At 39.0% G+C, this 14,546-nt stretch overlaps 1 protein-coding gene across 1 annotated transcript in view; it reads right to left on the bottom strand.

Moving 5' to 3' along the window:
* The window catches only part of DOK7 (docking protein 7), a 69,956-nt gene that overhangs the window by 44,204 nt on the left and 11,206 nt on the right, over positions 1-14,546 (bottom strand). The window contains exon 5 of the mRNA XM_082482642.1: positions 4,272-4,391. Within this exon, the coding sequence (XP_082338768.1) occupies positions 4,272-4,391 (120 nt within the window). The remainder of the gene's footprint in view (positions 1-4,271; positions 4,392-14,546) is intronic.

Genomic DNA, 14,546 nt, shown 5'->3' with positions numbered 1-14,546 from the left:
GGAGTTTTTATTTTTATATTACGTTGGTGGATGTTCATTAAAGCCACATCAGCTGCTCATCGTGGGAGATTTTGAATACTTTGGTAACATACGAATAAAGCATCACAGTAATTCAAAGCTCCAGAGTTGTTCAGTAAGATCCTGTCAGGAAGAAATGTATTATATCAAGTTAAGTCAGCAGCTACCCAAGATATGCTTGATTGTATGCATCTTTAAAATGCAACATTGGTTAATTACTTCATTAAATAAAATTAGGTAAGTTAGGCCGAACATCTCTCCTTTCTTTCTTCCTTTGTAACAGTAGGCACATTTGCGAATCAGGCCTGGACCCTCACCTTCATGCTAATATCTCCACACCTTGTAAGATGTCTGGAGGAATGAAAAGATGTCCTAAAAGTTTGAGGAGGATCCACGTGGTACAGATACTGCAGAAGGCAGCCACAGAGCTGTCTTGCAATGGCCAAAGGTGTATCAAGCTTCAACAAAAAGAAAGAGCATCAGATAGATCCTCAGCAAGCAGCACTGCACACTCTCCAGTCAGTCACAAAGCAGCCTGAGAAAGCTTCCAAAATTAAAAGAGACCATCAAGACTATCAACATTACACTTGGGGTCTTTCCAGCCTGCAGGACTAGACTGTCCCATAGCCTTAGACAGATTTAGAGAGTACTGATCTGCCCACTGATCAAAGATATCACTGATCGGCTGTTGGGCCTTTGCTGTGTTCATGTTTGGAATTCAAGATGAATTTTGCTAGTGAAAAGAAGGAATTCAATGCACACCTGATAAACAAACATTTCTCAAATAATATGCATGCATATTCAATATAGATTACAAGCCATGCAATCAGTGATTCGTTACTGTCTCAATACCTAGGCTTCTGTCAAGACAAGAACATAAAATTCTCTGGTCTGTTTTCTAAGTATGTTCCCAAGAAAAAAAGTTGCTAGTTGCAGGTAGCCAATTACAGCAATTATCTTCCAACTAATAGCTGGGGAAAACAAGCCATCCAAAGATATCCTCCTGTCACTTATTTGAGTCCCTTACTTAAAATGCTACACTGTCTAAAATCATATATGGATACCTACACTACCTTTGCATTCCCCCCTCAATGCCATATATCTTAAATTTGAGACCTGATCATGCAGCCTTTAACAAATCAAAACTTCCGATCTTCTAATGGAGCTACCAATAGAAGTATTTTGGTACAATTTTGCAGAATTAATGAATTCCCAAAATAAGTACCACACATTAGTAAACTGTAAAACAGCCAATGTTCTTTTCCTTTTCCATTTTATTTTGGGTGCATACATAATAGAATTATTTTTATCATGAGACTATTCACATTTGTTTGATAACCATTTCCAAAAAGTCACAGAATAATTCAGGCTGGGAGGGATCTCAGGAGTTCTCTAGCTTAACCTGCTGCTCAAAACATGTCAGCTATGAGAGATTAGACCAGATTTTGATACCTTGCAATGGTCAGTCAAGTTTACAAGTTCCACTGCATGGCTTTTTCATTATATACGTAACATAATAAGATACATACAGTAATCATATATCTATGTCATAAGAACACCTAGCTGTTAAGGAAGTAAGGTACATTTTTTTTAAAACTACAATCCTGAAAAGAAGATGTGAATGTTGTACTCGAGCAAATATGCCTTGCATATGCAGTTTAAAAACTCCTTTTGGACACTGGACAGTTTACGTTTGTTTATAGAATCAGCATGGGAAGTAAACGCAAGAAAATTGGTTGTTTTCCAGTCCTCTTCAAACCAGACTCTATCATTTCCTATTAATTTCATGCTGACACCTAAATATTTCAGCCCTCCATTTAACCATATTGATGAGCTGTTTGTACACGAAGCCACTGGCTTCATTCATTACCTTTTTTTCCAAAGGCAGACTAAGAGAAGTTGACTGCATAACATCTCTAGATTATATTTGTTCCTTGGGTATTGGTGTCCAAGAACACTGTCAATGTGACTTTTTTTCCCACCACAGTGTATTATTTTCTCTGCACAGCTGCCCTTTGTGTGTTTTCCTTTCTTGAAAATACCTAGGAGTTATTCAAGCATGTTTCACGTATAAGTTGGAAAGGTACAGGCAACAGTAAGAAGCCAAATTCAAATAGCAAACTGTGGAGAGAAGGCTGATTCCTATAAAAGCTTTTAAATTACACAAAAGCAGAACATTGCATATATAAAGCCCATTTGAGGCTGTATAGCATTCTGCACTGCAGTAAATATGAATAACATTGACTAGATGTTTCTTAGTAGAATCCCTAATCTGGAAGTTTTGGTCTAGTTACCTGAGGTGCGCAGATGATTAATCTATTTAATAACTAACTCTTTCAAAAGATCGGGTGAATTTCAATGCTCTTGACAGATACTGTGTGCAGCTGATAGAGGCATGACCTTTTCCAGCAATACAGTACATTCTGTGTGACAGCATACTTGATAAGGATATGGATTAACCACTAGTATTGCGCATGTGCATGTGCCCTAAACAAGTCTGTGCAAGCTTCTGCATGGGATAATAAATGAAGGAGAAACATAAAAAATAAAAATTATCTATGAAGTGGCATGTACATAGGGCGTGACAACAAACTGGAAGAGACAAGGGATATATGAGTTAGAGGAGTCAAAGTATCTTGGAAAAAAGCTGCAGAGGAGTCTGCAAGAATGTGAGCACAGTTCCCTACAGAACACTGATTCTTTCCAGGGAAACAACATGAAATCAAGTGGCTGAGTACATCTTCACCTCATTTTAGCGGCAATTCCATCAAGCCCAAAAGACAAATGAAAAGGACCTCAGAAAAGAGGTTTTCCCTTAGAAAAATCATCAAATCATCCCCAGGATATTCCATACCCACTTTATGCACTTCAGTGAGGTCAGAGCTCTTGAAGGAGGGAAGGCAATGTGTAATAGCATAACAACCCACAAATGGCAGAGGTGATAACTAAGATGCAAAAGCAGATTTACTTGTACATGCCTCAAAAGATTTTTCAAAGAATGTGCCATCTAAAATTAAAATTTAAAAAATAATCAAAAAGACAACAGAGTAGTTCCTTGTAGGCTTAATTTTTCTGGACACAAATAGTCATTAAATGAAAGATTTAGGAATTGTATATGTGTAATACAGTTTTAGATATGCAGAAAAATATGCATTCCATAGCAAAGCTTTAAGTATCAGCATTGTTTTTTGAGTTTCTGTTGTTGTTTTTTTCATTTGCTTTTTTTTAACACTCCACTTAGTTGAACGCAAACACAGATCATCATATAATAAGAATGAGGTTTTATCTCCCACTACTCTGCTTGATTATTTTATTCACTTTGGTGTTACAACTATGGGAAAGAAGAGTTGAACTGAGCCTTGTACCTACTGCATTTACCTTAGCTAACTTTTCATAATTTACTTTCACAAGTTTCACATCAAGATCTAATCTTTTCCATCACATTTCCTTCCTGCAATTATCTTAATCTTATAACAGCAATAAAACCCTGTCAAATACCTATTAACTGCCTAACACTTAAACAGAAACTCTAAGTATTTCCCACAAATCCCACCTCATCCTTCGCCATTCTTGTAGCCTGTTCCCACTATATCTCACTGCCATTTCACAGGTATTTTTCTGTAATCTCATTTCCACATTCTTGCCTTGTTTAACACAGTCATTCCAACTCAATATTATATTTCTTCATCTGCTAAAGTCAAAAGGCAACAGAGCTTACTATGACGTCACCTAATGCTGGACATTACAGTGCATGCAACATTTACCATGAAATAGGAAAAGGAATTTAATCCTTGCACATCAGAAAAGAAGCGGAAGCTGCAAAACTGAAATGCAATGTGGAGGCCTGGCAAAGTTTTCTAAGGTTGGCAAGACTTACTTCTAAGTGCTTTGGATGAACTCAAAATGCCCCAGAAGTTAGTTTTCCATTAAATTATCAAAATAGTAATGCAGACATGGATCCAAGTTGAACTGTGTAAGCTTAAAACTAAAGGTTAGGGTTCCTTTCAATTCAAATTGCCATATTTTAGTATTGTTAAATGAGAAGGCTAAAGTTAGCAATATCACCAGAAATATGAATGAGCCAGAGCAGCAGAGGGAAACTGGGTACATTCAATTGATAAATCTCTACTGTGACATTTCAGAATGAAAACCAGTTTGCCCTTAGCGTCTGCAAGCTCTTACAATCACAGCAGTAAGTGCTAGACATGGCAAGTTCCTACTTTGCTCGGTTACTCTATACTTCCTATATTAACCTGGTAGGACTGGACGCAAACCAAAAGGGCCTTTCGTCGGGGAGATGCCACGGACGATACAGTCGAACAGAAAGCTGATTTGCTCTCCTTCAGCACAAGAAAGGAAAAAAACACCAGCCCCTGCAAGAAAGCACAACATATATATGCGTTTTTCACCTGGATACATTAAAAATATATTTAGCTGAAGCTATTTATAATATAGCAATCAAAAGAATATTAAGTGCAAGCCATGAAAAGAAATCAACAAGACATGTTCTCCAGAGAAAAGAAATAAAAAGAAAAAAAATCTGGTCAGCACACACAAACTATATCACAAATATACACATAAATTCAATAGCTACCTAATAATTTATGCTAATTTCCTGAGATTCAGGCAATTAGACAAATACCAAAATTTTTTTTATTTACCTCTAAAATTTTGCAGATCAAATCTTAGCTATGCAAGTGTCAGGGATAGTTAAAGCATCTTCATCAAAATGAACCAAGTTAATTCTACTTCTACCCAATTTTAACCAAGAGCAGCTTTTTATATACCAATGAATCAGAATTTGGTTATATTGCTGGGTTATATTCTAAATTTCCCTAGACTAAGTCCTATGTGTCTATTATTAACAGAACGTAACACGACTCCACAGGTTGTCATCAGATCTTTACCCTTTGCTCTATTCTGATATTTTGCTTTCCATTCATTAAGAATAGCCCCAAGCAAAATTAGAATGAGAACCACTAAATAAACAAACAAGTTCTGAGCTGCATAATATATGGCTCCATGGACAACACACAAGACTAGAAATGCTCCACAGAATATTTTACTTGAGAATTGACAGTCCAAATATTACTCATATCAGGAAAAACTAAAAAGTCTAGTGGACCTTTTTGATGATCTTTGTGATGAACACACCAGACAAAAGACCACCCCCATAACCAGTGACTTCATCGGAAAAAAAAGTACAATAACCAGATACAAAAGGAACTGACATTAGTACATAGGCCTTAAAGAAGTGCTGCCAGTTCACCAGAGCCATGCACACGAGAAAACCACAATACCTAATCTTAGACCTGCAGTGGGGTTTTGCATATTATTTTCCTAGGGACGTGGGCCCCTAATCTGGACATAAGTTTGACTTCTGCATGTCTCTAGCCAATTCTGAGTTCCATACGTATTTTTGCCAATTTTACTTAAAGCAGCAGAGATGGTCTTAACCAGAAAGCCAGCATCCCCATCACTTTCCACACATATGCCTTGTCATATCCAACAGGACATTTACGTTTCATTTCAGCAATGGATACACTTTTAACTACTTGACAAAGGGCTAAGGAATTCAAACAAAAGAGATGATAAAGAGCAAACCACAAACAAAATTAACTATTTTAGTAAATTAGATATTGCCAGCAAGCAGTAAACTGACCACTCGAGGAAAAGCATATTCTGGTCCACGCTCTTTTGTCATTCTGAGTTTATGTCACATCTAAACCTTGGCCTGCTCTGCTTAAATCTATTCAAGACAACATTGTTAGCAGCATCTTCATAACTTGATTTGTAACTCCGCCACATTTGTATCTCTTCAGATCTTACTGATCAAGACTTCTCCAGCCAAAAAAAAAAAAAAAGAGAAATCCTGTTCCTGGTACGGTTGAACTGCTATAAATTCAACTAGAATTAGAATTAACTTGCTGGTAGAAGTTTTATACTTAAGGGCTGGCTTGCCGATCATTTCCAGAGTACAAGGTCTCAAGCACATTACTTGAGACTCAGGATAGACAAATACTAAAATACTAAGCTGTGTTTAAGCAACTGAAAAGATGAAGACACAGTAACTCGTGAAACATAAACCAGAGGAAAGCCAACTTAACTCCACATGTCTGTGGTATTGTTTTCTATCGTTGTTTTTAAAAACAAATTTGTCCCAAGTTTTCCTTACAGCACATACACCCACCCTGGCTTCTCTATCAAAGACCTTCTAGGCAATTACAACACTAATCACGCAGTCTGACAGGTATGAAAGTTTCTGGTGATGACTTACACAGAGTCTTGTCCCACTTCCCCTCCCCAAGAGATGCCAAAGAGCCTGAGAACACTGTATTAGAAAGAGTTAGGTGCAACGTATGTATTCAGAAGTTATTTTAAATTCAGCTCTTCCTTTGAGCTGCCTTCTCCTCCCCCCATGGATGGAGTAGCCAGAGTACAGGGAAAACAGTTTGCCTAATCTGAGATGGTATGACTCTTCCCCCATGAACCACACTGATGCCAGAAGACATGTTTTTTCTTGAGGGAGCAGGGCAGCACAAGGCCTTTCTGGGCTCTGAACACGACCTTCCCATCCCATGCACAATAAGCAAGCAGGATATAGAGACAACGTAACAGAGAACAGTGTGGCTTCATAATTCAACAGAATCCCACACATCCACGTTGCCATTCAGGAAAAGAAGATTCCTCAAATATTTCTGTGCATAAAGAGTACATTTGCACCACTTTGTTCTTTTATCACTATTATCAAGGGTCTTACTTAAATTCCTAAAAGGCTCTACAAGATTGCAAGGGAAGGAAGTCTGCGGGTCCTTGCAAAATATATCAGGCAAGATGAATGAATAGGTAAGGTTTAACTAAGTTATGTTTGAAAAGCATACATAAAAGCCAGCAATCATATTTCTTTTCTGCTTTCTTGAGAAACTTTCACTACTAGAAATTACGCATCTCAGTCATGTGTTGGAACAGATTTGGTGCAGAAGCATTTGGAAGCTGAGGAATACGTGGTATGCATCACTGTAATACCATGCAGCTGTTCAGTAGACTGAAGAGCTCACTCACGCACTCTCTCCATGTGGCAAGAGACTTGGTGAAAAAGCAGCCTGCAACCCCTTGCACAAGGTTGAAACACTAAGCCAGTCCTCTGTGGCAGTTAGCAGTAAAGCATTGTACAGTCACCCAAATGTACAAGAGAAACTGCAAATTTCATAAAACTTCCAAGTATTATAAAAATCTTGCTAATGTTTGGTTTTAATTCATCTTGGAGCATGTCCAGAGAAAGGCAACAAAGTTGGTGAGGGGTCTAGAGAGCAAGCCTTATGAGGAGCAGCTAAGGAAACAAGGATCACTCTCCAAAGACTAAAGAGCACAGAAATAGTCCTGCTTATCCTGCAGCAGCCATATCATTTGTTCTTTCAAAGGGCACCAGGGTTTCTAAAAGTTCCTCTCCTCTAGGAGACACAGTTAGAAAATGTGAGGCAGCTTCAAACTAGGCTCTGGAAGCTAATCCTGAAGTACTTGAACATCAGAGATCCTCAATTCTCAGAGCATTAACATGCCCTTTTATTACCCTACTTGAATTTTTTCATACTGACCTCCAAAGTCAAGATTTTCATGGCAACTGGTCATTTTAATCAGTGCACGCTGATTGAGCTAGCAACTTAGTAAAGCGAGAGGCTCCTTTTTTCCAGCCTGTTCCTCTAAGTAAACCTCTCAATTGACTCTAAGGCCCAGATGCCTTTTTTTTTTTTTTTTTAAATGGTATGTGTGATTTAGCTTCAGCTACAGAGAGGCTGGGGGCAGGGGAAGCCAAATTTTGCCCCAGAGATGAATTTATTTGCAGCTGTCAGAAGCAGAAGAAAGGATTTTCTAATGTCTAGTAGTACAATTGTGATGTTAAAAGAAAGAGAAGTTCTAATAGAAAAAAGAGCTTTTACATTTAAGAATAAACTGGTGTTATCCGTCTTGAAAGCGCACCTAGATTTAATGTTTGAAATCTCAGCATTATCTCAGATGGTTTCACTCTACCTGGATTGAATACTCTGAGTAGAACAAAACCTGTAACGAGCAACTAATTCAGAGACATAATTCAGTACTTCATATTTAAGAAAAAAATTGTAAGAAAGCAAGGAACAGATTCAGAACCTTTTAGACCTCAGTTCTACTACACAAATACCCAAAAATAAACTCTGCTTCTGTTTGGGACTCCATGGTTCTTTTATGGAGAGGAAAGGCAATCTAACCACAAGATCATCGGTTCCTTTTAGTAAGGTATTTATTACAGTGGTATTTAAAACTGAAATTCACTAATCCTCTGCATTCAGACCTTCACAGGAAGAATGGGAGCAAAGATATGGTTTAACCTATAGGAAAGTAACATTAATAATAAAGTCTGCATAATATCATATGATGTTTCTATGACAGGGTAATTGAGAGTGTTTTTGTTCAAGAATTAAAACAACACTGGTAATAACACATCAGGTTTTTTCTGGTCACTACTTGTTCTTCCTATTCCTTAAGAATTTCAGAGGAATGAGGTAAAAGTCAGATATCTGAAGAAAGATGGTCTTTCCCATTACCAACACCTTTCTGCTAGAATAACCAGAGTTATACTTTTATTTAGGTACTATTTACAAAAAGCATTTTCTTCTAGTGGCAGTACTAAGTCAAATATTTAGATGTCGTGGTTTGGCCTCAGCCAGCAACAAAGAACCGCGCAGCCGCTCGCTCGACTCCCACAGCCGTGGGAAAAATCGGCAGAAAAAGGCAAAACTCGTGGGTTGAAATAGTGTAATTTAACAGAACAGACGAAGGGAAGAAGAAAGAAAAACAATAACACCGATAAAGGAGTAGAAGAACGCGATTACAGTACCGCTGCGCAGCTCACCGACCGGACCCGCAGCGCCGCAGCCCCCCCCCGAGTGGCGACTGCCCCCCCCTCCCCGGCTAGCGCCTCTTATAGCCCGGCATGGGTCACGTGGGATGGAATACCTGCCTCCCCTGCCGGCTCCTTGGGGAAATTAACCCCATCCTTGCTGGAACCAGGACATTAGACTAAACAAATATTTAAATGTTATTATGCTTGCAGATGTGTCTAAGTGCTCATTTAAGGGCATCAGCTCCTTTAACACGGTAAGCTTGAACTCAATACATAAAGAGTTTCCAATCGTGGCAGGCTATTTTGTACCGAAATGAATACACTGTTCTCCTTTTTGAATGACACGTGCAGGGGAAGAGACAAAAACACCCTTCCACAGCAACTGAAGGTTCTCAACTATCAAGACAGACATTTCTTAAGAAAAAAGAAACATCAATATAATGCTCAACAATGCAGTGGGACCTTTTCCAAAGTACTTGTCTGTAATTCTGGTCTCCTGTAAACAGAAGAAAAAAAAAAAAAAAAAAAGTAATTCATACTTAAAAAACAGGTACACAGGAGAGCTCCTGATGAGCTCCTGTATCTTACAGGGAAGATAAACAGCTGAGTTTAACCTAGCAAAAGTGACATGGAGCATAAATAAATGCTCTATAAATATTTAGAGAGATAAACATCATGGAGAGAGAGAGAGAGAACATTACACTAAAGAACAACATTGGTATAACAACAGTCTAGGATAAATAAATACATACATTTAGGTTGCAAATTTTAAAAAGCTTAAAAAGATCCTAGATATAAAAGGATCTACAAAACTCAAAACCACATTTTAAGCTTAATTTGATTCTTTTTAAAGGATTAGAGTCATGACAACACCAGTGTTCAAAACAGCGTTGGACCTTCAGAAACAGTTAACAGTCAGTCATTCAAAAGTCAGGTTCTTTATTTGTGTACACCTTACTACAACTTCAAAGACCATTTTAATTAATGGTATATCAAGAAATGCAGAATATCTTCCTGGAACCAGAAAAGTTCCCCTTGAATGTTAAGGGATGATATTTTTTCCTTTTTACACCTGTATCATTTTGCACCAGAAATTAGTGTAAGCTTCAGGGCAGAGGGGGAGCATAACATAGGGTAATCCAGGTGCTTCAAGCTCCATCACCTACAGTTTCACATTTGTATCATTCATCCATCTTATGCTTCTGGCACCCTGGCCTATGGATTGAACCATTTAGTTTTTCTGCAATGTGGAGATAAGATACAGCAACATTCAATAAGCCCAAATCAGTTTAAATTCTTGGAGCACAGCAGTTGCACCAAATCTAGAATAAGTTACAGAAGAAAGGCCACAGTTTAACTCAAGAACATAAACGAAGGGCTATTTACATACTCCATTATTTCTGGGCTTTCTTATACAACTAAGATTTAAGTTTGGGAGTTAACCATTTAAGCCTAGGAGCAGTGAACATAAACTAGAAGGACTGACCAGAATCTAGAGCAGTTGTGCTCCCTGTCTTGAGACTACAGACACATACTCTATTTTTCTCTTCTGAACCCAGTGACATTTGCATGCCTGGGTACACAGTGAGGCAGCTTCCAGGCCTTGCATTGGGCCTCTTTCAGTGGACGCCAACCACTCCTTGGGAAGAAAAAGATCTGAAGCCCTTTGGGCTGAAGGGGGCCAGGAACCCAAGTTTCCCACTCTGTAGAACTATGGCAACCAAAACAGATGCAGATCAACACTACCACCACTTCATCTTTTCTATTGATGTTTTAGAGTGTCCTCTCCAGTTAGGCAACACACTTGGAAAAAAAGATTCCAGTTTTTGGTTTTTAACTGCTTACCTAGGGACCCATAACATCTTCATTCCCAATTCCTAGAATCAGTCTGCAGAAACAGACTTTGACCTGTTCAGGAATTTACTTGGCAGAATTCCATGTGACAGAGTCTTTGTAAGAAGTGAGATCCAGGAGAGCTGGCTGATTTTCAAGGATCACCTCCCACAAGTTCAAGCCAAGCAAATGTAGCAGAAAAGCCTGTATGGATGAACATGGAACTCCATACAAATTTCAAACATAAAAGGAAAGCACATAGAGAGTAGAAGTAGGGTGACTGAGATGATGCAGGAGGAATACAGACACACTGTACAAGCACACAGGTTAGAAAAGCCTAACTGTACCTGGAATTGAATCTAGAGAGGAATGTGAAAGGCAACAAGAAGGGCTTCTGCAAGTATATCAGCAGCAAAATAAAAACTAGGGAGAATTTCATCCTACTGCTGAATGGGATGGTGGACCTGGTGACAAAGGACATAAAGGATGAGGCACTCAAGGTCTTCTTCACCTTGGTCTTTACTAACAAGATTCACTTCCCCCTATCGGGAATCCCAGGCCCTTGAGGCTTGTGGGAAAACCTAGAAAAACAACAACTTCTTGGTGGAGGAGGACCAGGTTAAGGAACATTTAAACAAATTGAACATACTCAAGCCCATGGGGCCTTATGGGATGCATTCACAGGTGGTGAAGGAATTGCTTAGTGTCATTACAAAGACAGTCTTTATTATCTTTGAAAGGTCATGGAGACTGAGGGGTGGAATGGTGTACCCGAGGACGGGGGGAAAAAAGAAAAGGAGACATGACTTCTGTCTTCAAGATGGAGGATTCTTCCTGAACCACTGACCAGGCAAGGTGATAGTGCAAATAATCCTAAAAGCCATTTCCAAGATGCTGATTGGGAGTAGTCAGTATGGATTTACAGAAGGGAAATAATGTCTAAGCAATATTACAGTCTTTGATAAAGTGACTAGCTTGGTGAATGAAGCAGTAGATATTCTTTGCTTTGTCTTTAGCACAGATTTCAGCACCATCTCCTATAATACATTCACTGACAAACTGATCAAGTACAGACTACGTAAGTGAACAGTGAGGTGGACTGAAAACTGGCTGAATTGCCAGGCTGAAAGGCTTATGATCAGCAGCACAAAGTCCAGCTGAAGCCAATCACTACTGGTATATGCAAGGCGTCAACATTGGGCCTAATGATGTTTAGCATATTCATAAATGACCTGGATGATGGGACAGAGTGCACCCTCAGAGAGTTTGCAGAAGACACAAAATTAGGAGGAGCAGCTGATACACCAGAATATGGGAAAGAGTTGCTCACAGAGGTCATGGAGTGCCCATCCTTGGACATATGCAAAACCTGACTGGCTATGGTCCTGTGCAAACTGCTATAGCTGACCCTACTTTGAGCAGGGGATTTGGACAAGGTAATCTCCAGAAGTTCCTCCCACCCTCAAGCATTCTGTGATATCTAGGCATTTGTAACATCCAAACTGGAAGTTTCTTTCTGATCTCATTCTCAAAAAAAAAAAAAAAAATTAACTTCTTACTATGTTGTAGAAACTTAACAATTAGCACTCCATAATGCTGCTGCATAACCAGATCAGCAGTCTCATTAACACTTAACACAACTGCTAATACAAACTCTCTGTACTAAAGCACCACTAATCTTTCAAAATAAGTTACAGCATTCGTTTATATTATCAAACAACTAAGCAAAAATTGGCAGAAAGTTATTTCAGATTAATATTTTTGTTCCTTTACTTCCTAGCTTTCAAAATTCAAGCATTTTATGATTCTATGAACACAGGCAGCACAAATAAGCAGGCAAAGCAGGCAGTTCTAGTAGAGAACCATGCATTTTCCAAAATTCTTCAGTTCAGGCAGCCACTAAAGAAAGATCCTTCCACATAGAATGGATGATAAGGAAGTCAGAACTTTTCCTCTTGATCTGCAAATACCCCTTACTTTTATGCTTTCAAGCATGAAAACCAGAACTGAAGTCACAGCCATTCATCAACATTATCATAAAAATAAAATAATCACATATACCAAGGAGTCTTAAGCATCTGGTTTTTACACCCTATCACAACATCCCTCTCAAAACAGCAGTATATCTGAGAAATGGACTCTTCAGACAACACGTGTTGGAAATGGTTTGTCAGTCAGCGCTTAACAGTCCTTCTGGAAAAAGCATGAAATTAAAAAAAGAAACCCAATCGGGGAACATAAATCCTGGCATCCATCATTATTTTCTGCTAGTCATTTCCACTTTTGGATAGCCCTCAGAATATTATTTTTTATCCTTCCATATTCTAATGAAAGTCTGCATAAAATACATGCTTGGAATTCACAGGTACTCTATTTGCAATCAGCTATGTACTCCAAAAAATCAAGCCATTATTTGAAGCCCTTATCGGTAAAAAATGACTCTCTTCTTCCTTTGAGGCACCTGCATTAAGATTTAAAGAAAAAAACAAATTCAACATATGACAGTGCTGCTGCACCTCTTACTCAAGAAAAAAATATAGTGGCTCAGCTTCCCTAGAGAGCCTCAGAGTTACCAATTACTCAAATACTTAAATCATATTCTCTCATTTGAGGAACTACATTGATAATTTATATAAATCTATGTAATCTACCTACCTACTCACTGCTAATCTTACCTAAAGATTGCCTAGCATTTCTACTTCAACTCCCTATATTTTTTTTAAATATAAGTTTTCCATAGTTAAATTATTTCAGATTTTGTGTAGTACTTTACACAACTTTTCCAAAAAGAGCAGCAGCTTTTTGAAAGAGAAAAAACCTACTGTGGTTCAACTTTCGGAAATTTTCTCTCTGTAAGCATTCTGAAGTGTTTAATTCAGAATTAATTTTTCTATTTTCAGTTAATAATTCAAAAAAAAGGACCCAAATTATGTCAGCATAGCATCACACACATTTATTAGAAGTGCAGCTTGCATTTAAAGTGGTACTTGCATACAGAGACAGGAATGAACAATTGCTTTATTCTGCATGGAAAAAAAACAAACCTGTTCAAACTAAAACTGTAGGTGTTGGAAGACCTACACCAAGCTGCAGATTCAAGTTTAGCCTGGGTGAATTGCACTATTTACAAGAGAGGGGGGGAAAGGTGACCATGCTGACTCCCCCTTATTCTCTATAACCATTTAGCTATCTCACAGTCTAAACCACACCACTAGGAAACAAGACATAGAATCATAGAATGGTTTAGGTTGGAAAGGACCTTGAAGATCATCGAGTTCCAACCCCCCAGCCAGAGGCAGGGACATCTCTCACTAGACCAGGTTGTCCAAGGCCATGTCCATCCTGGCCTTGAACACCTCCAGGGACGGGGCCACAACAACCTCTCTGGGCAACCTGTTCTAGTGCCTTACCACCCTCAAAGTGAAAAACTTCTTCCTTCCTTCCAGGTTCCATCTGAACCTGCCCTCTTCTAGTTTAAAGCCATTCCCCCTCATCCTATCGCTACAAGCCCTAGTAAAAAATCCTTCCCCAGCTCTCCTGTAGGCCCCCTTTAGGTACCGGAAGGCCGCAATAAGATCTCCCCAGAGCCTTCTCTTCTCCAGGATGAACAGCCCCAACTCTTTCAGCCTCTCCTCATAGGAGAGGTGCTCCAGCCCTCAGATCATCCTCGTGGCTCTCCTCTGGACACGCTCCAGCAGGTCCATGTCCTTCTTATGTTGGGGACTCCAGAGCTGGATGCAGTACTCCAGGTGGGGTCTCACGAGAGTGGAGTAGAAGGGCAGAATCACCTCCTTTGACCTGCTGGCCACACTTGGCC

This window comes from Vanellus vanellus, assembly GCF_965231255.1.
Source record: "Vanellus vanellus genome assembly, chromosome: 4".
NCBI lineage: Eukaryota > Metazoa > Chordata > Aves > Charadriiformes > Charadriidae > Vanellus > Vanellus vanellus.
This window is presented reverse-complemented; position numbering and strand designations above follow the sequence as displayed.